Source organism: Pteropus medius, unplaced genomic scaffold (genome assembly GCF_902729225.1).
Source record: "Pteropus medius unplaced genomic scaffold, Ma_sr-lr_union100, whole genome shotgun sequence".
Taxonomy (NCBI): Eukaryota; Metazoa; Chordata; class Mammalia; order Chiroptera; family Pteropodidae; genus Pteropus; species Pteropus medius.
In genome coordinates, this window is record NW_024342466.1 from 148,269 (window position 1) to 173,134 (window position 24,866).

The 24,866-nt window shown below is 48.9% G+C and overlaps 1 protein-coding gene across 1 annotated transcript in view; it reads left to right on the forward strand.

Annotated features, from left to right (window-relative positions):
- The window catches only part of TRPM8 (transient receptor potential cation channel subfamily M member 8), a 117,465-nt gene extending 99,884 nt beyond the window's left edge, over positions 1-17,581 (forward strand). Inside the window, exons 24-28 of the mRNA XM_039859946.1 lie at positions 2,278-2,468; positions 7,416-7,515; positions 8,624-8,657; positions 12,254-12,345; positions 15,153-17,581. Of these exons, the coding sequence (XP_039715880.1) occupies positions 2,278-2,468; positions 7,416-7,515; positions 8,624-8,657; positions 12,254-12,304 (376 nt within the window). The 3' untranslated portion in view covers positions 12,305-12,345; positions 15,153-17,581. The remainder of the gene's footprint in view (positions 1-2,277; positions 2,469-7,415; positions 7,516-8,623; positions 8,658-12,253; positions 12,346-15,152) is intronic.
- The last annotated feature ends 7,285 nt before the right edge of the window (positions 17,582-24,866 follow it).

A 24,866-nucleotide genomic window follows, 5' to 3' on the forward strand; every position in this document is an offset into this window, starting at 1 on the left:
AGTAAAGCCACTGAGTCAGAAAGAAGAACATTTTGAAAAGTATTTCTTTCATTTTTAAATTATAGTTGACATTCAATATTATATTAGTTTCAGGCACACAGCATAGTGGTTTGGCATTTATATAACTTATGAAGTGATCACCCTGATAAATCTAGGACCCACCTGACGCCATACATAGTTATTACAATATTATTAACTATATTTCCTGATGTGCTGTATTTCACATCCCCACGACTGTTTTGTAACTACCCATTTGTCCTTCTTAATCCCTTCCCTGTTTTTGCCCTACCCACCCCCAATCTAGCCAGCGATCACTTTGTTCTCGGTATCTATGAGTCTGTTTCTATTTTGTTTGTTTATTTTGCTTTTTAGATTTTACATATAGATGAGATCATACGGTATTCGTCTTTCTCTGTCTGACTTATTTCACTCAGCATAATTCTTTCTAACACTTTTCCGCGCCATCACAAATGGTAAGATTTCATTCTTTTTTACGGCCGACTAATATTCTGTCGTATATACACACCACCTCTTCTTTATCCAGTTGTATATCGATGGGCATTTAGGTTGCTTCCATATCTTGGCTATTACAGATAATGCTGCAAGAACATAGGGATACATATATCTTTTAGAATTAATGTTTTAGATTTTTTTTTCAGAGAAATACCCAGAAGTGGAATTTTATTTTATTTTTTTGAGGAACTTCCATACTGTTTTCCATAGTGGCTGCACCATTCAGCAATCCCACTAACTGTGTACAAGGGTTCCCTTTGCTCCACATCCTTGCCCACTCTTGTTGTTTGTTGATTAATTGGTGAAAACCATTTTGACAGGTAGAGGTGATATCTCATTCTCTGATGGTTAGTGATGTTGAGCGTCTTTTCATATGTCTATTGGCCATCTGTATGTCCTCTTTGGAAAAATGTCTATTCAGTTCCTCTGTCCATTTTTTGACTGGCTTGTTAATTTTTTTGGTGTTAAGTTATATGAGTTTCTTATATGTTTGGGGTATTAACCCCTTATTGGAGGTATCATTGGCGAATATCTTCTCCCATCTAGTAGGTTTCCTTTTTGTTTTGTTGATGGTTTCCTTTGCTGTGCAAAAACTTTTTAGATCGATGTAGTCCCATTTTTGTTTCTTTTGTTTCCCTTGCCCAGGGAGATATGTCCAAAAAGATATTACAGAGAATAAAGTCAAAGAGTGTACTGCCTGTGTTTTCTGCTAGGAGTTTTATGGTTTGGGGTCTTACATTTAAATCTTTAATCTCTTTTGAGTTTATGCTTATATATGGCATAAGAAAGTGGTCCGGTTTCATTTTTTTGCATGTATCTGTCCAGTTTTCCCAACACTGTTTATTGAAGAGACTGTCTTTACCCCAGTCCACGTTCTTGTCCCTTTTGTCATAGATTAATTGACTACATAAGCGTGGGTTTATTTCTTGGCTCTCTGTTCCATTGATCTCTTTTTATGCTTCTCCATGCTGTTTTGATGACTATATCCTTGTAGTATATTTTGATAGTACCATTGATACCTCCAACTTTGTTCTTTCTCAAGATTGCTATGACTATTCGGGGTCTATTGTAGTTTCATATACATTTTAGGATTATTTGTTCTAGTTCTGAGAAATTCCATTGGCATTTTGATAGGGATTGCATTGAATCTACAGATTGCTTTGGGTGGTATGGACATTTCAATGCTATTAATTCTTCCTGCCCATGAGCACAGTATATGCTTCCGTTTATTTGTATCTTCTTCAGTTTCTCTCTTCAATGTCTTATAATTTTTCAAGCATAGGTCTTTTATCTCCTTGGTTGAATTTATTCCTAGGTTATTTATTTATTTTTTTGATGCGATTGTTAATGAGAGAGGGATGAACATTTTTAAGGCCATCGATGAGTATTAACAAATCGCTTTCCCCGATGGTTTGCAGTTAAACTCTCACAGCATGAAGGCAAAATATCACCACGGGAGTATCTAACATAATAATAGACTAATGAAAAAAGAGAGTCCTCAAAAGGGCTTGAAATAAAAATCATTTTTAAGTTCATTGGATATTTTTTATGTGTGTGATCAAAAAAAAACCACACAACACAACAAAAGCCAGACCCAATTCTGGCCCCGACTGAATAGGGAGCCCCTGGCAGCAACATGCATGCTTCTCTCCTGCCTGGACTTAAACCATGACAGTGATGGCTTCGAACCAGCATCACTGTGGTTGGCAGTCGAGCGACAGGCGCGCGGAAGCCGAGGCTTGACCTTGTCTCCCCTCCCGCCAGCTACACTGTGGGCACGGTCCAGGAGAACAATGACCAGGTGTGGAAGTTCCAGCGCTACTTCCTGGTGCAGGAATACTGCAGCCGCCTCAACATCCCGTTCCCCTTCGTGGTCTTCGCTTACTTCTACATGGTGGTCAAGAAGTGCTTCAAGTGCTGCTGTAAAGAGCAACCCGCGGAGCCCTCCGCCTGCTGTGAGTGCCAAACCCTCTGGGGCTCGGGGTCGCAGGCACTGATGAGTTTCCGGGGAGCGTGCGGGGTCCATACCTCAGCAGCATCCTCACCTGTCTGTCCATAAAGCTCAGGCAGCTGGCCAGCCAGTGACTTACTCGAGAGAAAGAGTGGAGAGCAGGTTGAGAGCACCTCGCCCCCTGCAGGGAGAGCCCTATGTGGGGGAAGTAACTTTTGGACAGACACAATGATCCTGTGAATAGTATGTCGAACAAGCTTGATTTATGGGATGGTATCAAAACGTGACTTTGTTTTTGCTGCCTGTTGCTGCTTTGAACTTTATTCCCTGGGAAATATCAGCCTTGACTCCAGCAGGGCTCATGACTTTTCTGTTCGCCCTCAAGGAATTAGAAAGTTCACAATTACTCGGATGCGGTGGGGTGGGGTGCAGCTTCTGGGCCAACGTCTCCATCAGGCCCAGCTCCAGGGCCCGTGTACTTCAGGGTCCACGAAAGCCTTTTAAAAATCAGAAGAAAAAGAATGAACTTTTAGTCCACAGAAAATATGTTGGTAGTTATTTGTCTTTATACCAACCCAGCCATTAGATACTTTTAGTAATTTTTTTTTTTTTTTTAATCTGGTGGTGGGGAACCCATGAGGGCAAAAGTACCTGAGGGCCTGGGTGGCTGACGTGGCCTGGTTTGCCCAGAACTGCCCCGTCTTAGTACTGAGAATTCTGCATCTGGGGAGCGCAGAGGGGCTGGGGTGCATGAATGCAACACATCCATGTCAAGCACCTACCATGTGGCAGCTAGGCGCCCGGCGCCATGCTGGAAAAGCAGAGGTTATCCTTGCCCTTGACCTTAATTGAGACGTGTGGGAAGCGCTAATTTTAGAGAACGGGCAAGGCTCCATGATAGCCACACTACGGACACTTTCAACCCCAGACTAGAGTAAGTCAGGGAAGACTTCCTGGAAGAACGGGCTATCTAAGCTGAGACCCCAGGGAGGAGATGAAATCAGCCAGGCAAAGGGGCAGATGCTGGCGGAGGGCCTCGGAGCGAGGCGTGCCCAGGGAGAAGAGGGCGTAATGGAGGTGAAATGAGCGGAGCCAGGGGGACACGGGGCTGACGCACAGCTGACGAAGGACCCTGCGCTACGTCCTCCAGCCAGGTTCTCGCTCCTCACAGTCAACGTAGAGAGTGGGGAGCAGGGGAGGAAGTATGTGCCCCGCACTGGAACACTAATGGTAAAAAATAAAAATAGTCTCTGTTAAATGGAAAAAATGGATATCGAGGGCAATTGGGAAGGGGGCGATCTAAGGCAGAACTAGTGCGAATAATTAGAGGAACACGGTTAGGCTGTTCTCGTCTCCGTATCGGTCTTTGCCAGGATGAGTTAGAAATTTTCTGCTCCATCTGTGCCTTGGTCACAGGTGTTGTGCCGTTCAGTGGCCGCTGGGCATGTGCGTGTGCCTTGTCCTCTGGTCTTGCCTTTGTTGTACCTGGAGGTGGCCCCGACGTCCGTCGGTGGATTCGCGTGGCGTGTTGGGTGACTCATTACCAAATATTTTGATGATTCGGAGAGTAAAAATACGAATTTTGCTAACCTAGATATGATAATTGGTGGCAATTAAGAACAATTTAACTTGCCAAGAACCATCAATTTTTTGTGGTGTTCTTTGCATAGGAACGGAGGCAAGATACCAATGGGTACGACCCTCAGCGTTGATCACAAAGCACTGCTGTGCTGTTCCTGGAGCTTCGGTCCCCTAAAGTCTGGCTTTCAGAATGTAAACCCGTGTCACAGTCTAAAAGGTCCTATAGTCTGCTCTTTTAATAGCATTATTTCAAGACATTAAGTGTCACTTTTGGGATGTCATTAGCTATCACACGTTGTAATTGCCTTTCTTGATGAAGAAAGTGTTTTGACAATTCCAGTAAGCTGCTGCCTTTCTCCCCATCATTTTGCCTTTGAAGACAAAGTGAGTAATTTCTAACTAAAAGGATGAAATGTCTTTATGTCAGAGATGGAATTAGAAGTTGAGACCTAGAATTTGATTGTACTCAAAGACCATGCCCAAAGGTCAGAGGCACGTGATGATGTATCTCAGAACTATCTTTGGTTGTCTGGAAGCCGTGTCATGGATGAGTGTCTACAGGACGTGGGGGAAGGCTTAGGGAACAATCCATGCCTTCAGATTTGGAGGCAAGTATAAAGTAAATTTAGGAAATGAATTGTCAACTAGAGCCTCTGGGAATAAGTTTTATATTTTTTTTCCTTGCATGGGTGGACTCCGTATAAATTAAAAACAATGTCTAACAATTAGTGATATCTAGGAAAAATATGAGTAGTCATGTGAGGTAGTGAATTCCTCAATCCTAGTTGGATTCCGATCGGGGGGGCGGTGTATGGGGGCGCTATGTGAGATGAAGGTCCCCTCTCTAAAGATGCCCTGCGCTCGGTCCAGGGTCAACAGAACCAGGAAACTCAGCGTGTAAGTAAGAACAGCTCAGACCTCTGGACTTAGATGGAGTCAAGAAGGCAGGACGGAATGCATCCCATCTTCCCAAAACTTACTGAATGAATGAGTACAATATAAACATAAAAATGAAAACAGATCCCTCAATTTGGTCAGCAAATGGACAGGAGCTTCAGCTGGAGAAAGCAAACAGGTCAGAGGGGCCCCTGGGAGAGTGATGGTCTTAGGACAAGTGGGGACACAGTGTGCGCCCTCTACTTCCTTCCTCCACAAACAGTCCTTACTCTCAGGAAGGAGCCAAGAAGTAAGGGGAGTGGGGGACCACGGAGGGACAGGGTCCTTGTCCACCCGATCGGCAGTGATGACGAGGGAGGGAGCTGAGAGCCCAGTGTCCTCACTGGACACCCGGAGGTGGCCGGGCTCCTTGGAGACCTCTGATTCCAAACACCGCAACGCTCTTGTGCTTGTCACGGCCTCTCATGGTAATTCGTTTCCTAAATTTACCTCTCATTTGCCTCCAGTGTTGGAGAAGCCATGGAATTTAAGCTCAAAATTGTTCTTCTTTGGAGGAAAATGCAAGATTTTTCAAACAACTTTTGGAAAAGGTAGAATCCAAACTTTCATTTTTGGTACTTTTTTGGTGACATCTTCAATTATTAAAAAAAAGTATTATATTTTTATAAAACTTAATATTTTTCATTATTGAAAAAATAATCAATATTCATTAATAGAACATTTGAAAAATATAGAAAAACACAAATAAGAAAGAGCAAGGGCACATGTAACCCACCATCCAGAGATAAATATTATTAACATACTAGTGTTTATTCTGTTATTCTTGTGTGGGTATATAATAATTTGACTGCTCTGTGCATTCATAATTGACAGCATATTTCAAGATATTATAATCTAATTTGTTCATTTAACTAATAATACATCATGGCCATTTTCCACATCCATAAATATAAATCGGTATGACAGTTTTTAACTGGAATAGTCCATTGTGTCAATGGACTGTAATTAACTGAACCAATCCCATGTTGGTAAAACATGGTTTTGACTCTTTTGTTATGATATAAGACTGTGATAAACAATTTTATGCATTCGTTTTTGAGCACGTCGGTGATTTTTTTTTCCTTTGAGTTATTTCTAGAAGAGAAATCTCTACGTGTAAGTTTTTTGCTATTGTCTGCCCCCACTGCTCGTCCCCCGCCCCCTAGGACTGTAGCAATTTAGATTTCCCGGGATAGAGAAAGCACAGGGCGTGGTCGTCATTATAGACCTACTGATTTTCTGGATTGGTGGTGAAAATGCCTGGACATCATTTCCACCAGCATTTCCTTGACTGGTGAGAAGCTGGTCAGTTTTTCTGTGGTCACTTGTCATTCTCGGTCTTCGGCCACCTGTGTGCGGGAGACCTCGCCTTTCTTCGCTGTTTTTTATGTACTCTTATTGGGCTTCCACATGCTTTAGTTTGAGGATGATACATCAGAAATTATGTTGCTAGGAAAAATACAAAAGACTTTCAGTTAGGATGTATTTTCTAAAGTGAGTAATCACCATTTTAAAAAAAAATCTGAAAAAAAAAACATCGAAGAACAAGGAAGAGAAAAAAAGGAATTCTGAATTTGTTGTGTAGGATTTGCTTCAACCCTGCCCCGTCTTTGACTCCCAGTTGATTCTGCTTAAATCCAGGGAGGTTATATAATTCTCTTTAAACTCTAACGTGTTGATGGACAAATTTAAAAGTAAAAACTAGAGGCATTTACTCCAAGCGGACACCTGCGTCAGGTGTGGAGGATGGCCGTCCATCGCACCGGTGCCTGAGACCAGGTGACACTTTGTTCTGTTCTTTTGTTTGTTGCATCTGGAAGTTAAGGTGCTGGAGGAAACCGAGCTGAGGGTCTTGCTGGAACATGCTGCGGGCTCGTCGGGCAGCATGCCCTGGCGTAGGCGAGGGGAAGAGACTGGACACAAGCATGTCCCTGGGGATCTGAACCCAGCCCTCGGGGGGGGGGGCGGCACTGACGTCAGGGCTTGCTTGCCTCTTCTCCAAACTTCCTACCCCCATTTTAGGTTTAGGGTAGTCAATCCGTCAGTAATTATTCAACACAGTGATCGGCTTAGCATTTTTAGGTCATCAAAATGGAAGAAGAGCATGTAGGATATGCGGGAACCAAATTCATCAGTGAAATAATGATGGTGCTAAGTCACGAAACACACAGACGGGCTTTGGGTCGATCTCTGCTTGCAGTAAAGAGCGCATCCTGTTTCGTGCAGGCAGCTGAGTTCCTCGCTGTTACTGAGAGAGTCACTAATGTCGCATCGCCCAGCGGCTGCCACTAGCAGGTAACATTAGTCAGATCGGCTCGTGCAGGACAAATCAGATTCTCCTGGTTCCGGAATCCCAAAATGCCCAACAGGTGTCGATTCAGGGGTAAAGGGCAAAGGAAACAATTCAAATGTTTTTTCTTTGTCTTTATTCAAGGTTTGAAAAATGAAGACAACGAGACTCTGGCGTGGGAGGGTGTCATGAAAGAGAATTACCTCGTCAAGATCAACACGAACGCCAGCGACGCCTCGGAGGAGTATGCCGACTCTTCATTTCTGCTCCTCGGGGCTCCTCGGGGCGCCCCGGGGCACCCCCTCTATATGTGAGCCCGCGGAGCGTAGGCAGCGTATTTGAGCCTGCTCTGTCAGGAGGTTACGCGAGAGCAATAGCACCAAAAGATATTGCCCAGGCGATCGAAGGTGACAAACGCGTAAATGCGTGTCCGCCTTTCAGGAAGGGGCAAAACCACCTCCCTGCCATCCCGATTGTCCTTCATGGCCCTGGGGAAGAAAGACGCTCTTGGCGCCTGCAGGGCAGGGCCTGGGAACCAGGTGACAAGAGTGAGGTCCCTCTGCCACGACCACAGAGGTAGATTCTGGGAAGACCACAGGTCACGTGCAGCAGGCAGCACCTTGAGGTGCCACGCACGTACCTCCACGATGAAGTCGAGCGATAGGACGACAGGAAAACTCTGTGGTTGATCTGTTGCCAACTGCCCCTGAGATGTCCTGAATGTCACTTACGGGTCACGTGGAGTTGTCATGAACATCCCATAGCTCTAGATAAATCCATAGGCGGTCCACCAGTAACATGTTACGCAGGGCCTCAGGGGCATGCCCTTGTACCGTGTGTGCGGGTGGGCACGGTCAAAGGTCAGATGTCGCAGACACTGAGAGCCCCAAACGCACGTCAAAATCCACTCTGACAAAAACAGTAAATGTAAGCACAATGGATCTTTCTGTCAGGTCCCACACGGCTCCCGGGGCTGTGGGACACTGTGCTTTTTCTTTGAGTGCCGAAACAAATGCCCCGAGCCTCCTGCGTTTCTAGACTCTGAGATCTGGGTTTCAGAAATGAGGGACGAACCTTACAGGTCGTCTGTCACCACCCCATCAGCATAGGTAGATTTATTTGCTGTACTTCCAACTGGGATGAGAACAGAATTCTGCTTCATTTGGGTATTAGGAAGAAAGTAAAAAAAAAAAAAAAAAAAATCAGAACGCAGCTGACATCGATTTAGTTAAAAATGAAAATGATCTGCATTTTGCTCTTTAAAAGGCTGTAAAATGGAGCCTAATAACCCTTTCTCAATTTCTCTTTCTCTCTCTCGTTCTTTCTCTTTCTTTTTTTAAACTTCCTTGAAGAATGAGGCACCGGTTTAGACAGCTGGATACAAAGGTACGGTTCTGTTTATAGTTTCAGGAGTATTATTTTTATCTCTATTATTTTCGTGCTTCCAGCTAGAGGTCAGTGATTATGGTCCAAAAAGACAAGAAGTTCATTATTTAAAAAAAAAAAAAACAGGTGTGACTGTTCGCATTCAGCTTTCTGCGCTCGCTGCTTACGAGCTGCGTGCTGGGCGGGGACCGCGGCTCGGCCGCTCCAGCCCACATGGCGTGGTCCTGAAGTCCTCTCTGTAGAGTCAGGTGTAAGACGCCGGCCACCACGGGGAGTACCACCGAGGCTCGGAGAGTGGCTTGGGAGCCTGGGAGCCTTTCTGCTAGCCTTCGATGCCACTCGAATTTGTCGCCCATTGAAAGCGAAGGACATCGCAAATGCACAAGCTCACAGAGGAACGCTGGGCTTGGGGAGAGGGTGCCTGCGCCCGCCCTGAGCTGGAGAGCTGGAAGCCGTGGTTAGGATCAGCCGAGGTGGCAGTCGGCTCACAAACACGAGATCGCGTCAGGCCCTGACGAGAAGATGGTAGCTGGCACTTTATCGTGGTACCTTGGAGATGCCATCGAGGGTGGTGACATTCACATCGCCTCCCAGTGCCTCACTGTGTGGCAGCCAGACAATATGCGCCTCCAGCACCCAGCACCTCGCCCGTGAGAGGGTCTCGGTGGACACGGGCCGAAGGTGCCCCAGCAGACCTCCCACACGAGAATGCACCCGGGTCACAGTTTCTTGGTGACTAATTTGTGTTATGGACCATCAGCACTTTTAAAAACTGAGCCTGTGTCCCCGCGGGCCCCAACTCCTGAGCTCTGGGCCCGTGCAGGACGGTGGGTCCATGCCCGGTGCCTTCCTGGCCCCCCCAGTTAGTCTCCTCCTCCTGAGTCTCCCCGCTTCCCTCCCCTGGAACTGCCAGCTGTGTATATTGGTGTCAGCTCCTCAGGATGATGGTGCGTTCTGTGCCGACAGTCGAATGTTCTCGCCACAGTTCACTGTGGTTAGCTACTGCCGCGTAACAAACGACCCCACACTTCAGTGGCTTCAAACAACCGTTTTATTTGCTCTTGCTTTTGTGGGCCAGGAATTTGGGAAAGGCCCAGCTGGGCAGTTCTGCTTTACATTTTCTCAGCTGGCCTTTCTGGGCTGGATTCAGCCGGTGGTGAGGCCAGGGTCTAGCACCTCGGTGCTCTTCCATGTGACCCCTCTGATCCTTGTGGCTTGGGCTTGTAACCCACCTTTTGATGTGGGAGTGGCACATGGGTACAGGGAGAAAGGAGCAGGTGGCGGTCACCTTTGGAGACGCACTGCCACGCAGGAGTCTGTCTTCTTGTGGCTACTCTCGTTCCAATGTTGCGTGCGTACCGATTTCTAATTGAGTCACCAGAGAGATGCCTATTTCATTAGAGTTGTGCACTGTACACAGATGGCCGTGCTAGGATGTATGTCATGGTTATGACGTGAAGAGAGGGAAGAGTAAAGTGCTGGATATTTTTAAAGATCGGAGGAGATTTATAGACTATTAAGAGAATATAGGAAAGGAGCATTAAGGGACCGTATTCTAAGATTATAATGCACAATATTTGATGCACATAAAACCTTATGATATATTCATTTTTCTGCATTGTACATTTGTGTTTAAATATATTGTCCGCTGCGTCTATACCTAGGCCGCAAAGCACATAATATTTATTGAGCACCTGCCACGTGCCGGGCACTGGGCTCAGTGCCATCAAAGCAGACATGGCCCCTCAATCTTACGAACGGACGCTTCGTTAAATGTTTGGGGTTGGAGCGTTTTCAGGCTGAGTTGTGTAGGATTACAGAGCAATCACGATTTTCTAAGCAGAAACCACACGCATTCCAGACTGCCTGGCTTGGGCTCTAGGGACTTGCCTGGGCATCATGTTCGTAGAGAAAATGGACTCTTTCCGTTTGTTTTATTGTTTTACTTGCGGGTTCACTTCGCTGGTTTTGGGGGGCATTTTTGGAAAGTAGGCTAAGGAGTTGGGCTGAAGCTTCCTCAAGCCACGCCTGCTGCTGACCCTCCTCGGAGACGGGAGAGCGAAGGGCAGGGCAGGAGCCTCGGTCCCCCTGGACGCCTGCCAGGCCTGGGTCAGGGGTCATTGGACAAACTGACCTCCAAACAGCGAGGGTCTGAGGGTGGCTTGGGTTCGTTGCAGCATGGGGGTCTCAAGACAGTCCCCCTTCCTACCTACTGGCTGGTTTCTAAGAGCGAGGAAGCAGAAGCCACCAAAGTGGGGACAGTGGGCCTGAACAGTGGGAGTGGTGGGGGCGGTGGGGGTGAGGGCCAAGGGAGACACGTACAATGAAATCATAATGGAAGGCTGTCCGCACACGTGTGTGAGCCAGGGGTCTCCGGGGACCTCAGAGACGTGCTCGTCAGCTCAGTCCCCTTGGCGTCCCCCTGGCTGTGGAGCTCAGCCGCTTCGCCGCCTCCCACAAGAAGTCCACCTACACCCTGTGTTTTGTAGGGTTGAGGGGAAATTGGGCGGGTCCCACGGGAGACTGAACTTCATAGCACAGAGCGAAGGCCGTCACCCATGGGATCCTGCTACCTCCCGCTTCCCGCCTGATGCCCTGCCTGCTCTCCCCTGTTTATGCCTCCCCCATCCTGTGCGCCTCATCTTCTGAGCAGCAGAGAAGTCTCCTTCCCATCCACAGAGGATTTGAGGGATCGTCATTTGTTTCTTGAGCAAACCCCTGGAGTTTATGCCCTAAACAGCTACATTAGCAAACATCCTAGATCAACAGAGGCTCCCGAAAGCCCCTCCAGTGAATAGATAATGTAACAGGAAACGAAGTCATTCACAATTGACCTTAAGTCTGTAAGTAGGGATCTGACTATGCCAGGGGTCTCCTCCTTCAGGCAGCCACTGGCCCTTCTGGTTTCTTTCTGTTCTTTAAAAAAAGAAATTTAAATGAAGAGGTCGTTACTGGAAATAAGCCCAAGTTAAACACAGGTTTTTCCTTGAGTAAGAGATATAGCAAGTTAGAGCCAATTTATAGAAATTGCATTACGTCTACAGCTTTTACCAAGTGTGTCAATATGGCGTATAATTTAAAATGAGCTTCATGCATCACAAGTAAACTTGTGAAATAAGCGTATATCAGAAATAATTTTACTATGCCTTTTATAATTTTTACTGGTTTTTCGTGAGGGGAGACATTTTATTTGCAAAAACTTGATTTATTAGTATTTTACTTCTATCAAAGCAAGACTTTATTGGTATCTTATAATTTCATTAGTATTAGTTACATATAACATTATAATTTATAAATATCATTCCTCTGTGTTCTTAAAATCTATTATTTCTAGCGGTTTGCATTTGAGTGAAGCTAATACTAGTTGGCGCTAATACTAATGGGTGCGATTTCAGAAAGTGAGCTATGGACAGAGTTTGAAATGTCATGTCGCTCCTCCTGCTGTGTTCCGGCCATGCACCAGACTCACTGTGTTATGTGTGTGTGTGAATGTGTGTGTATATATCTGTTTAATGGAAAAGCTGTCGAGTGATCATTTAAAATTCAGAGTTGGAAAATCGATCTTAAGACCAGTTCTGTCTTTTTCCCTTTCCAAGCTTAATGATCTCAAGGGTCTCCTGAAAGAGATTGCTAATAAAATCAAATAAAACTCGTGGACTCTAATGGAGAAAAATCTAATTATAACAAGGTAAGTCATTTTAATGTTTGGTTTTTTTTTTCGCTCTGTAAATTTATATATTCTAAGACTAATTCAAAATTACGATCTTTTTCTCAGTTATTTTATTTTCACATATGATCAGATTTGAAAATAATGCGTCATATGAAAAATTCAAGCAGCGCAGGGCGGTAGGAAGGAACGGGGGATGGGTCCCCCCCTGTGTTACTTTCCCCACCAACTCGGCTCCCAGGCCAGAGGCTGGCACAGCCAGCAGTGGGCACACGTATTTTTTTTGCAACCTATGCAGCTATTTTGACGTTAATTGAATTGAGGTCCCACTATTCTGAGACTCGGCATTTTTTTTTTCTTACTTAAGCTTCTGTCGTGGGTGTCGTTACAGATGGCGCCTAAACCGTGTCCTTCATTCTCATGAGACATCACTATGTTTATTGCTGTGGGATATGGAAATGTATGTTTATTTGCTTTGCTATCGAGAAATGTACGTTGATCACATTTTACTATCAAAGATGTTTTAGTGAAGCATTCAAGGTCTTTAGCAATAGCTCACTTGCATAATAAAAATTAATTCAATTAACTGGCAAAGTTGAACCCTAGGCTTTGCTCCATGATCTTACTATTTACTTTAATTATGTTTTCCCATGACCTGTTCAAATTCTGAAAACAAGTGTTCAAAATATTGTTAGGGACATGAAGAGCTAGGGAAAAAGAGCCGTGGACATTCCATTTGACTAGAATTTTTTGAGAAAGTTATTTGCAAAGAATGAAAACACATGACTCTCTTCCTTCCTTCCCTCCTTCCCTCCTTCCTTCCTTCCTTCCTTCCTTCCTTCCTTCCTTCCTTCCTTCCTTCCTTCCTTCCTTCCTTCCATCTTCCCTTCTCCTCCTCCTCTTTAATCTTCCTTCCTTCCTTCCTTCCTTCCTTCCTTCCTTCCTTCCTTCCTTCCTTCCTTCCTTCCTTCCTTCCTTCCTTCCTTCCTTCCTTCCTTCCTTCCTTCCTTCTTCCCTCTCTCCCTCTCTCCTTCTCTTCTTAAATATTTATCGAGTGCCTATTAAGTGCTGAGGGAACCATGCTGGGACCTGTGCTGAGGCTCAGGCACTGATTGTTGAATACTCACACTGCAGAATTTCTATTTATGGAGCGATTGTGTTATAGGGTAATTGTGATCATCAAGTTCCTTTCAATATTTCTGGTCACTCGATACTTTTCCTTTGGGTTCCAACAATTATAGATTATATTAAAAAGCTCTCTATTATGGAGAACTTTGTTAGAATAAGATTAACACATATTTTATATAATCGGAAAGGCAGGTATAGCTTCCCGAGTTGCTCAAGAAAATAAACGTTGCATAATCAGAGAGAATGTGTTTCCACTCTTTCATAATGGTGTTAAATGAAAACAATATTTTACCTTCCAATAAATTCAATTTGCATTTCGGAACATTTGCCATTTCGTTTAATTTATGAACTGAGATATTTTAAAAATCAGGAAGAGATCAAACATTTTAAATGATTTTTTTTTTAAAACCATAGAGGTGTAATCGGAAAAGTTTCACGAGAGTAGCACACCCACCTCCCCCAGCTAGAATCTCCTCATGTCCCGTGCTTTTCCAAGCATGTCGACTGTGAGTAAAATGAGCAAACGCACCGGCTTCCTATCAATTTGCCCTTTGCTTAAACTTAAACTTATGCAGAGTTCCTTAATCAGTGAAGGAAAATGAGTCGGGAGAAGGACATTGCTTCCTTTCCGTGTGACCCTCCACGAAAGAAAAAGGATGAGAAGAGCCGCCCCATAAATCCTTGACCACGCATGTCTCTAGAGACGAGGAATTTGGCATATGCGATCTTTTGGTATACTTTTTTCTTCTGGATGTAAGGTCCGTTTTCTTTTCTGGAGGTTGTCTGTCTGGCTTATCTTGAAGAAGGTCACCGAAAAGGCAATGTTATAGGCAACCAGCTCCATGCTGCTCAGACATCATTTTCCTGCTGCCTCCTTGACAGGTCTTTCTCCAGAGGGGCGAAGGTGACCGTCCCTTGATGCAGGGACCAGGGAGGAGAATGCCCCCCCGGCAGAGGGAAGTGACAGCAGTGGGGGTGGACACTCGGGGGCGGCTCTTTGTCCTTTCCCCATGTGGCTCTTCATCACTGAATCAGCCTTCGATACCGTGATTTGGGATGAAATAAACAGATAATTGTACGTACATTTTTTCTGCCTCCCACAGTGAGGTGAAAGAAGACAGACCCAGGGTGACAGTAAAGCCATTTATTTTCTTACACCTTTACACTTAGGGCCCAAGGGCCACGTGGGAGGTGCGGTCACCAGATGTTTAATCCCGACATCATAACCCACCGATTCTTGTATTCGCTGCTTTTAAAATCTAGTTCAGTTGAAAGATTTGGAATTCCTTTGGGACTCATCATGAAACTTCATTTAGATAAATTATTGCAGTTTCTTAGGTTTATTATCAACTGATCCTTTTCTTTATGCAGAAACTACCCGGCAAATAAAGCGCCCCAAGACTTTCTGAGTCTTAACCGGTCCCCGATTATCCAACTGTGGTTGGTTATTCTGTTCTCACTGGCAAATCGGTCAGGACTTACATCTTTAAGAGAAAACAAAACAAAACAAAACAAAACAAAACAAAACAAAAAACGGTCTCATAGCCACTTCAACACCAAAAGAAAACCTCTCGGCTTTTGGTAGTGAATTCGGACCCTGTGCCCGCGCATTACCAGTAGGTCGTGAAGCAGGCGGGAGCCGGAGGAGGATGCGAGAAATCCACGCTTCACACAGTTCTTCTTTCGCTTTGTTTCCACAGGTCACATGGACGGACGAACAGAAGAGCCCCAAGGAGTGCCGACGAGCGGCCGGGTGACTGAGGCCTGCTCAGGCCCCTGGCTGCCCAGCGGACGGTCTTAACCGCCCCGCTGTGCTCTAATCTGACAATAAAGCATGTGATCGATTTCGCCCGCCAAGGGGAGGTCAAGGCAGAGCGTTCCCTCCACGGGCTCCCCGCCGACGGCCGCCCTGCTGCCCTCCGGGTCTCCGCCACCAGGACTTGCCGTCAGTAGTTTCAGAGTGTGTTCCCGCGGTCTCCTCCGTCCTTGCCTTTTCCTGCTTTCGACGCCTGCCTGTTGAGGAGAACCTCTCTCCCGGGAATGGAGGCCACGATTTCCGTCTCCACCTGTGTCGTCTCTTTGTATCATGTGACTAATTAGTTGGCGCGTTGATCAAAGTCTCTCGAATCAGGTCTGATTTTAAAACACGCTGTTGCAAGAGGACCTTGCTCTTTTCGGGAGAGACCGTTTCCCTATGTCATTATGCTTTTTATCAATTCAAGGAGGTGACGAAGCCGCATCTTCCCCTCTCGCATGCACCAGGAGCTCCGGCTGAAGGAAGTGGCCCCGTTCCTAATAGGGTGAAGGGCACCCCAAAATGGAACCTCGAGACACACCACTGCTTTGTTTTTAATGGGTGCTCCTCTTCCTCCTCCTATTTATTATTTTCCTGTTAAAAAAGAATTCATAGATGTTATAGAAAGTTTAGGCCATGGAAAAGATGGAAAGAATGTAAATAGTCCCACTACCTAAAGGTAGTCACATTGCAGGATGTTTTTCCAAGTCCATTTTTTCCTACGCATGTCTCTTTCTCTTTTAAAAATGTCACATGATGTCATCATACCATACGTACAATTTTATATAAGCTCTGCACTTAATATTTTATCAAAGACGGCTTCTTTATATTCATGGCCTTCTTAAACATTATATTAATGGCATAATGTTCAGCCTCTTCCAATGAGTTCCATCACATTGGTCATCGAAGGCTGTTCCCAGTTGGTCAGTGGGATGAGTGTCTGTGTGCGTGAATCTTTCAGCATTTGGGGAAGAAGTTTCCCAGGGCTCAGGCCCCACGACTATGTATTGATGATCAAACCACTTACCAGGCTTTTTCCTAAATGTATAGCAAATAGGAATTATTAACTCGAGTATAAGATAGGAGCTACGTGAACCTAGAACTCTTAACAAAATAGTATATTTAATCCCTAGTTTAGGAAGAAGCCAATAGACTTATCTAAATATATGGGCGACGATGGCCTCGGTGTCAAACTGGAGAGCGTGTCTTTTCTAAGAGTCCTAGTCCCAGTTTTCCCTGGAAGGGACATTATCTTCATCCCAAAGAGATGGTCCAGAAGTCCCTAAGATAGCTGAAATGTCCACAATTCGTTTTTTTTTTCTTCAGCTTTGAGTAGAGTATAAACTCAGTGGCTGAAGAAGAAAATCTTCGAAGGAAACTATTAAAAGATCGTCTAATTAGAAAAATGACAGAAGCATGAACCAGAACGAGAAAAAGCTGCTTCCGTTTTGTCCGGGCAGTTGCTACAACGCCCGCTCACGCCATTCATGCTGTCCGCAGGCGCACACATGAGCGAGAGGCACCTTTCTACTTAAACCCCGTTAATGGCCTACGTGGGAATCTTATTCATAAGGGTCGGTCAGCTCAGGGTTCTGGATACTGAGAGTAGATGGGATAAAATGTATGTGACAAAAGTTGTCAACGAATGGCATTTTCAGCATTTCCCTGTTGGGGAGAGAAAGTCACTGTCATTTCACTGTGGCAACCAGAATGTCTGCCCTTCCTGAAGCCACCAAGCAGAGGCACGTGTCATCGCCATACCAACCGGAAAAACACAGAGCATGGCACCGTGCGTGAGATCTGCAGAGAGAAACAGCGATCCACCTCCGACCCTCAGTTCAAGCAGGGAATTCGCATAAAATCAGGAAGTTGAATTGAAAACCTCCCAGAAGACAGAATCTAGCATAACTATTGGCTAATCCCCTCAGATGCGTTTGTCTCATACCACTGACCATATTTGTGTTAGGTTAAGACGTAGGCGTATGTGCACATCAGTATCAGCAGCAAAAGAAATTATTGATACTAAAAACAGAGGACTCGAACAACGCTCAGAGTTCACTTGTATCAGAGAGGGAACTGTCTGATGTTTTCAGCTTACCTTGTCCGGGAGATGTTTTTGTGTGGTCAGGCACTATGCGACTTTTGCATATGTGAAGTCATTATTTTAGGTGCAGCTCATGAAGATAGCACAGGTATTGAACGTACCGCTGATGGAAGGTGCTACGTCTTTGTGTGTGGTTCTCAAAGTGTCCTGTGGACCTGTCCATCACTGCTGGGACTTCTGTAACCTGGTTTAAATCAATGTGTTAATGCATTAAATAAAGGAGGAATTGTCGTTTTTGTCCTTATTTTGAGAGGGGAGAAAGGAAAATTCCTTAGTTCGGTCAGATGTGTCGCTGTAGAGATTGGTTCCCAGACTGCGCTGCTGTCTCTAAGCAGAGGACTAGAACATTCCGAGTGAATGCGAGCAGAAGGCTGTCCCGAGTCTGGTTCTCACCAGCATGGCCAGGTCCGCCATGGCCCACCTTGCGGTCCCCTCCATTGGGCACCTGTCTGTAGCTCCCCGGTCTCCAGCTTTGTTGACCCAGAACCAGCCCCTTATGACACCACCCCGCAGGCATGGCCGGCTATTTCTGAGGACGCAGAGGTCACCTCTGGGATCACAAATGGGGGCTCAGAACCTGTCTTGGTGCCAATAAACTGTCTGTCATCCACACCTGCATGGGACGGGAAGGTGAAGCCTCAGGCCCAGCCGGGTGCGTGATTTCCTTGTTGACGGCAGAGTCCTTGTCCTCCTGCCACATTTGTTTCAGGGAGGGTTGGGGAAGTCGCCCCCATGAGGACTTAGCCCTGTAGTTGTCATGGAGACAGCCCCTGCCCACAGCCTCTGTCTGGGAAATGGCTAGGCCTTTAGCCGAGCTGATACTGGAAGCAAACTCCCAACTACCCTCCCCGACCCCCGACTCCCGACCCCCAGCCCAAGTGCACGTGGATGGGAATCCACGTGAAGATGGGAATCATTAGGGGCGAAGCAACTTCGGTGGCTGTCCCATGTGCCGATGGGACCCGAGCGGACGTCTCTATACCACGATCGGTTTGGGATCGAGCTGGGGCTTCGGGGGCTGCACGGTCACATTCATAACATCGATTTTTAAAGCGGTTTTTCTTCCCCTACAGACGTCTCGTTCGACAAGGAGACATTTTCCTTGTTCCGTGTGCCACGCGCTGTGATTGCATGCCCACTCGGGCAATAGGAACGGCTTGAAAAAACGAGAGGAAAGGAGGCCTCTGCCCTCCACCGTCTTCCAATCTGGTAGAGGAGGCGAGGCTGGTTTAAGAAACCGAATTAACCCCCAAAGCAGTGTGCCACACGCAGGGCAGAGGCCAGGGCAGTGGACGCAGACTAAGGGGACAGCCGTGCGGGGTGGGGGTGTTTGAGAAGTACGTGTTTGTGCAGTAGACGGAGGAAAACGCTTGCCCCGGATTCCTCTCGAGGACGTCCTTCCCCTGTTTGCACGGCAGAAACGCCCTGAGGAGCCCCTCGGGGTAGCGAGTGAGGCCCAGGTGGCTACAGACGGTCCCTGATTGCGCACGGGCACGGGGCGGCATCTGAGGTCACTAGGCGACCACCGAGGATTCGTCGAGATGGGGACACCAACCAAAGAAGAAGCGAGGGGGACGTGTTCGGGGAGAGCATTGTGTTTGAGGCCCCCTCCTTGTGACGATGCAAATCTCCAGAACAGAAACACACAAACCACAAAGCAATCGCGGCAGCGGATCACACGTGACCTGGAGCACGGGCGCGTCACGCCTGTGAGCCCTGACAGCCTCCCGCTGTGCCGTATCACAGCAATGCCTGTCAAACACGCTGCCGTCAAAGCCATCGCCTCCCCTGACACGTGACACTGCTCTGAGAGTTATCTTCCCGACACTTGGGGGTGAGGCATGTCAGGGGTGTACCATCCCCGCTTACAAATCTTTAGTGGCTCCCTGAACCCCCTCATCTGGAGTGTGTGACGTCGGCAGCCCGGCCCTTACTCATTCTGCAGGTGCCTGGCGTGGCCCTTCTGTCTGGTTCCCAAACTCCCGGCACAGACTCCATGCCAAGTGCCCGGGCGGCCCTCCTGGCCAGAGCCAAATATCGTGTGCCCCTCCCAGCGCGTTACTCGCCACTGACCGCCCAGCACGCTACGTCACGAGACGACCACGCTGCTGTGTCCCCCCGTCCCCCTGGATTTCTTCCCTCTCCTTTGTTTTAAGCCCCAGCGGACTTTCTAATTGGCGTAGTGCTGGGGTTCAGAACTGTGAGACACAGTTGCCTGGCTCTGACCCCCAGCTTCACTGTTTGTGGGCTGTGTGACTTCGGGAAGGTCACTTAAACTCTCTGTGCCTTGATTTGCTCATTTGTAAAGTGGCCCCCTCCCCCAGAGGCTTGAGAGGATCGAATGGGATAACGAGAGGTTCCGAGGTCCCGGCGGGCACTTCGCGACCGCTCTGTGGATGTTGGCTCTCGCTCGTCTCCACTCTCAGCGGTTCCTGGGTCCAAAGTCTCTTTCGTCTTTCTTGCTGGTGAACTCTGTCAGGGCCCAGCTCGAGAATCACCTCCTCCAGGAAGCCTGCCTCGATCCTCCACTCCCAGAGCAGCTCAGTCCTACGAGAACTCCCCGACTCTACCTCACGGCACGTGTGGGCAACAGAAGCACCTGAGGGTCACTTGGGTGCTAGACGAGGACTTCTGGAGGCCACAGGCTCTGGGCAGGCCCCACCGAGCTGCCCAATGCTGAAGGCTCGGTAGCTTAGACCCTGTCCCCGCTGGGGCACCCCGTGGGGAGCTTGTGGCCGTCAAGGCCCATCGTGGTCTATTTCTGTCCCCTCCTCTCTCCGTGAAGAGACTCTGTCTCCCATCCCTAACTGAGCACCATCTGGTTCTCTGCCCGCACCTCTGGGTGAAGTCACCGGTCCTTCCCCCTGGGAATTTGGAACCCGATTTGCAAACTTCACTGCAGCCCTTGCAGCCCGTCTACCGGGCTGTCGTGGCCATCGGATAGGGCTCTGTGCCCCCCTGTACCCCTCTTAGGACAAAGACCCGACCTTTCCCATCGTTTTAATTCATGCGCTCAGACACGTGAACTTGCTGGGTCTGGACGTGATGCTAAGCCCATCCTCGGGGGGCCTGACTGTCTACGGGGAGAGCCAAGTTCAAGATGGTTGCAGTTCTGAGTCGCTATGGGCTCCGGTGGGAACTTCACTGCAGAACTCCAGGGAGCAGGCAGAGGGGGTCCCAGCCGAGCCCTGGAGGAGGGGCAGGAAGGCACCCCAGAACCAGCCCGAGTGATAGAGAGGACTAATTGCAGGGAGCTGGGGTGGGTGCTGGAGGGAAAGGGAACACACATGGGCGGGGAGGCGAGCACACAGGCTTGATCCTGCTCCCCTGGGTGCAAGGGACGCTGAACACCTGCATCTGTGCCTGGCAAGGAGCCCGCACTCACACATCGTTAGCTGTTGGATCTGTCGGTCACTTAGTAACTTCGTTAAGCATTTCACATGGATTATCCTGTGACATTCGCCCTCATATGGCAGGAAAGATTGTGCCAGGAAAACTGAAATCGAGCCGAAAGCCCCTAGGAAGTCCTCCTTATACAGGTAAAGAGGACGGGGTTTCCGGCCGGGCCGCGGGGAGCCCATGCAGTGGGGGGCATCGAGGCACGTGTTGGGAGCTATAAAAACAATACTTTTTCTCCCACCTTCTAAGTTCTTCTAGCCGGGCTAAGAATCAAATTGACAGAGAGAAACTAACGGGTGAAATCAAATTTAATACCCACACATGGGGAATTCACACAGGCATGAAAATTCTGAAAACACTGGAGTAAAATTGGGTACGTATGTGCCATTCTGGACAGAGAAGGGGAAGGCAGTGGTGGGATCTCAGAGGAAGCAGGAAATGACAGGCAGCTGAAGAAGAGAGGATCGTAAACTCCTGCCTCAAACCCAGAAACAGTGGGGCCCAAGGGGGCCTCGAATGCAGGCCGCTCACCGCCTTCCGGCCCGCCATGCTCAATTCCAGGCGGGCTAACGAGAGCGCGCCCCGTTTCCCTCCCGGAGCTGGTCTTTCCCTCTGACTCTCTTGGGCGGGAACGCGGAGGGTCAAGATTCTTTCTGAGTCTTTTGTTTCTTAATGACCGGCTTAAAATCGATATCTCAAAGGGCACAGTCTGGGCGGTGGCACAGCTTCAGTCCGCTTCATGCATCTTCGACGGCCCCTTTCCCCCTCAGCCCCGACGTGCATTCTTCACACGATCGAGGGCTTGCTTTTATTTTATTTTATTTTTTATTTTATTTATTTTTTAACTTTAAAAGAAAGCAAAAGAGACATAGCTCCCAGATTAAGAGCGTTAGTAGTTTCGTCTTTTGTTTTTGTTGGTTTGCTTAGTGCTGAGGTCGGGGAACAGCGTTTGCTGTTCCCCCTCATGCGGTGGAAAGGGAAGTGCCCTGTGCTGGTTTTGCTGCTATTAAGTCTCTGCAAAAGGACCATCGATGTTGCCAGTGATGCTGGGAAGCCTGAGTCTCCAGGACCAGCTCAGGCCGGCTGCCGGCTACCCGCTCCTGGCCGGTGAGAAGGGAGGCGACTGCTCCGTCTCCTCCGCTCCCCACTCTGCCCCCAGGCTGCTCCTGGCAAGTGGCTCTGATGTCTAGTCAATTTTTCTCGGAGATGAGTGACGAATAAAGGACAGAGCTTCCGCCTCCCCTGTCCTCCGGCCAAGTCTCCCAGTCCTGGGTCCTCGGCAACACCACTGCAAAGCTCCCCATGCCACCCCCTCCCCCGCCCCCGCTCCCTCGCTTCACCCTAATGCGCAGCCCGCGGATTATTCCAGAAATGGGTTTCCTTTCAAGCCCGCTGTCAGTTTCTTTCAGGTGGCTCAGGCGACGTGTGGATCCTTCAGTCAGCCACTGTGCCTTCAGTGACCCAGAACTGAAGATGCCGGGGGCTCCCTGGCTCCGGGGCAGGGACACGAGGCGGGCGAGGGGGCTTCTGCACACCCCCTTGTCTTTCTCCGACAGCCCACCTCCCCAGGAAGGCCCAGGCATCCCTGCCCCCACTCCACCCCCCATCTAAGCCCCAGGCTTTGACCCCACTGTCCTTGGAGTGTCTGGGGTGGGGCAGGGAACGCATTCCACACGAGGGTTGTTATCCAGCCAGGAGGGCGAGTTCCTGTCCACTCCTGGGAGCTCTCTGCGTCCCAGCCCCCCAATCCCAGGTTCAGGTCCCAGGTTTATGAGCTTTCCTCTTCGGATCCTTCTGGAACGAAATGGCACACGTTCTCTCTCTGTTAAACAGAGAGGAGGCGTTCCTGCTCAGACCTGGAGTGCCTTTGACCTGGAGGAAGCTTTCGAGCTGGGAGGAGGGAAGCCAGAGTCACTTTCATCAAGCCTCCGCTGTCACCACTGTACCCAGCGCGCCGGGGGATTAATTCCCCGTATGTCACCTTCTCAAAGAACACAGAGCCGCCACGGGTGAGACGGATCCCTAAATGCCCCTCATTAGAGAAAGGACACGTGGAACTAAATCATCGCCCAGCCTGTCCCCTCTGAAACACTTGTGTTTCGCGACTCCCTGAATAAAGGAAGGTGATCTCGCCTTTGGTCAGAGCATTGGTGGACCTTCTCTTCCCGGTCATTTGGGTCGCTTTGAGTCGATTTCTGGGAATGTGACAGGGATGAGAGGACAAATATGAATTATGAGTGGTGACGATTTTCTTCCGCCTTGCTGGCTGCCCCGCCTCCGGAGGAGGAGAGATTGTGGCTCGGTTCGCAGGGCCACCTCTCGTGGTGGGATGATGAGGGAAAGACAGGGCAGGCACGTGGAAAGGACGCAGGAGGCCTGGCTGGCTGGATTTGAGAGAATTCTTGGAGAGTGGAGACTTCGGATCCTGCCCTGCGTGCGTGTGTCCATGTGTGTGCGCACGTGTGTATGTGTGTGCATGTGTCTGTGTGTGCACGTGTATGCGTAGAACCATGTGTGTGTGTTAACATCATAAAAGACATGTGCACGCGTGCACGCCGCTGCGTGCACGTGTATGTGTGTGCTGCCATGCGAATGTGTGTGCATGCGCGCCGCAGGTATGCTGCAAAGCGACGCAGGCATGTGCGCAGGTAGACCGCATAAGGTAACATGTGTAATATGACACAAACTGCCTGGAGACTCCCTTCCCTATTTTCCTGTGCTACCCACTTTCAGCTTCTCCAAGAGTGGCCATTTAGATTTGTCAGTACCTCAGAGACTTAGTCTTCTTTTTGCCTCCTGATTCTTGCACGGCCTGCCTCAAGGCGCCGCCTCCAGCTTCCCTTCCACCCCCCCCAGCTCCTTGCGCCAGACCCCCGCCCAAGCCTCCCGCCTTTCCTTCCCCACTGCAGCTACAAGGCGCTGTTCTTTGTCTTCAGGCCATCCTGCCTTGCTTACAAATATTTCTCCCCGCGAGATCCCGAAGCTTTAAAGGATCACGCGAAAGGCATCTCCGCTTTACCCGGCTCCTCTCAGCGATACTTCCCCATGGGAGGGCGTCGCACTGCCAGGCTCTTCCGGTCCAGCGCCCCAAATACAAAACCTCCGCCGGTCTCTCCATCCCCTGGGCTCGTCTCCTCCCAGCGCCGTCCGAGATCCGAAGTCGCTCGCTCGCTGCTTAGCCTCCCCCAGGCCGCTCAGCCCGCACTCCCCACGAAGCTCCCCATCCTGCGGTCACCAAGGAGACGGCTTCGCATCCCGTGGCGGTTGCCAGTCCTCAGCCAGCTCCACGCTGGATGGCTTCCTTCTTCCTCTCTTCTCCCGGCGTCGAGGAAACCGCGGTCTGGTTTTCTTCATGCCTCTGACGGCGACTTCGCAACCCGTCCTGCTCCACGAATGTGGCTTTCTTAGGGCTCCATCCCAGGCCCTCCCCTCGTGGCTCCCTGGGTCCTGTCGCGGCTTCCCTTACCAGGTGAGGTCGGGTCCCAGCGCCGTAGCTCCCGCCCGCTTCCCCACCTGAGCTCCTCACCTGCCTGTCCGGCGGCCTAGCGAGCACCTCTACCCACGCTCGCTGATGCTTCTGCCCGTCATGCCGCCAGAAATCCTGGCGTCGCCCTCGATGCCCCGTTTCCCCTCACTTCATATCCCGTCAGAGGTGGCCCCTAAATATCTCCTAAGTCTAAGCACCCTCTTCTCCTCCACTGCGACCACCCTCGGTTTGTCTTCTGCGACAGCCACGGTTTGCTTTGCCTGGATCAGCGTAGATCCTGTCCGCCTTGTCACCGCCTCTAAACTTCTCCACCTCGGGGCCAAGGCGGGTGATGTCTTCCCGGTCGGAAACCTGGTCATGGGACAGTCTTATGTATCTCCCCCACCCCTCAGTGGCTTCCTGTCGCTTCCGCATAATGACCACGGTTGCTAACAGACGGCAGGGCGCGGCCTGCTCTGCTCTGACTTGGCCCCGTGGCCCCCTCCCACCCCCACGCCCACCCTCCTTGAGCTCAGATCCCCTCCGTTCCTCACAGGGCACCGTTGAGAGGGAAAAGGGGTGAAACAGGACTGTTTGGGGAAAGCTGTGTGATCCCCCCACGCCGGGGTGACTCACTGCGACCTGCCCCG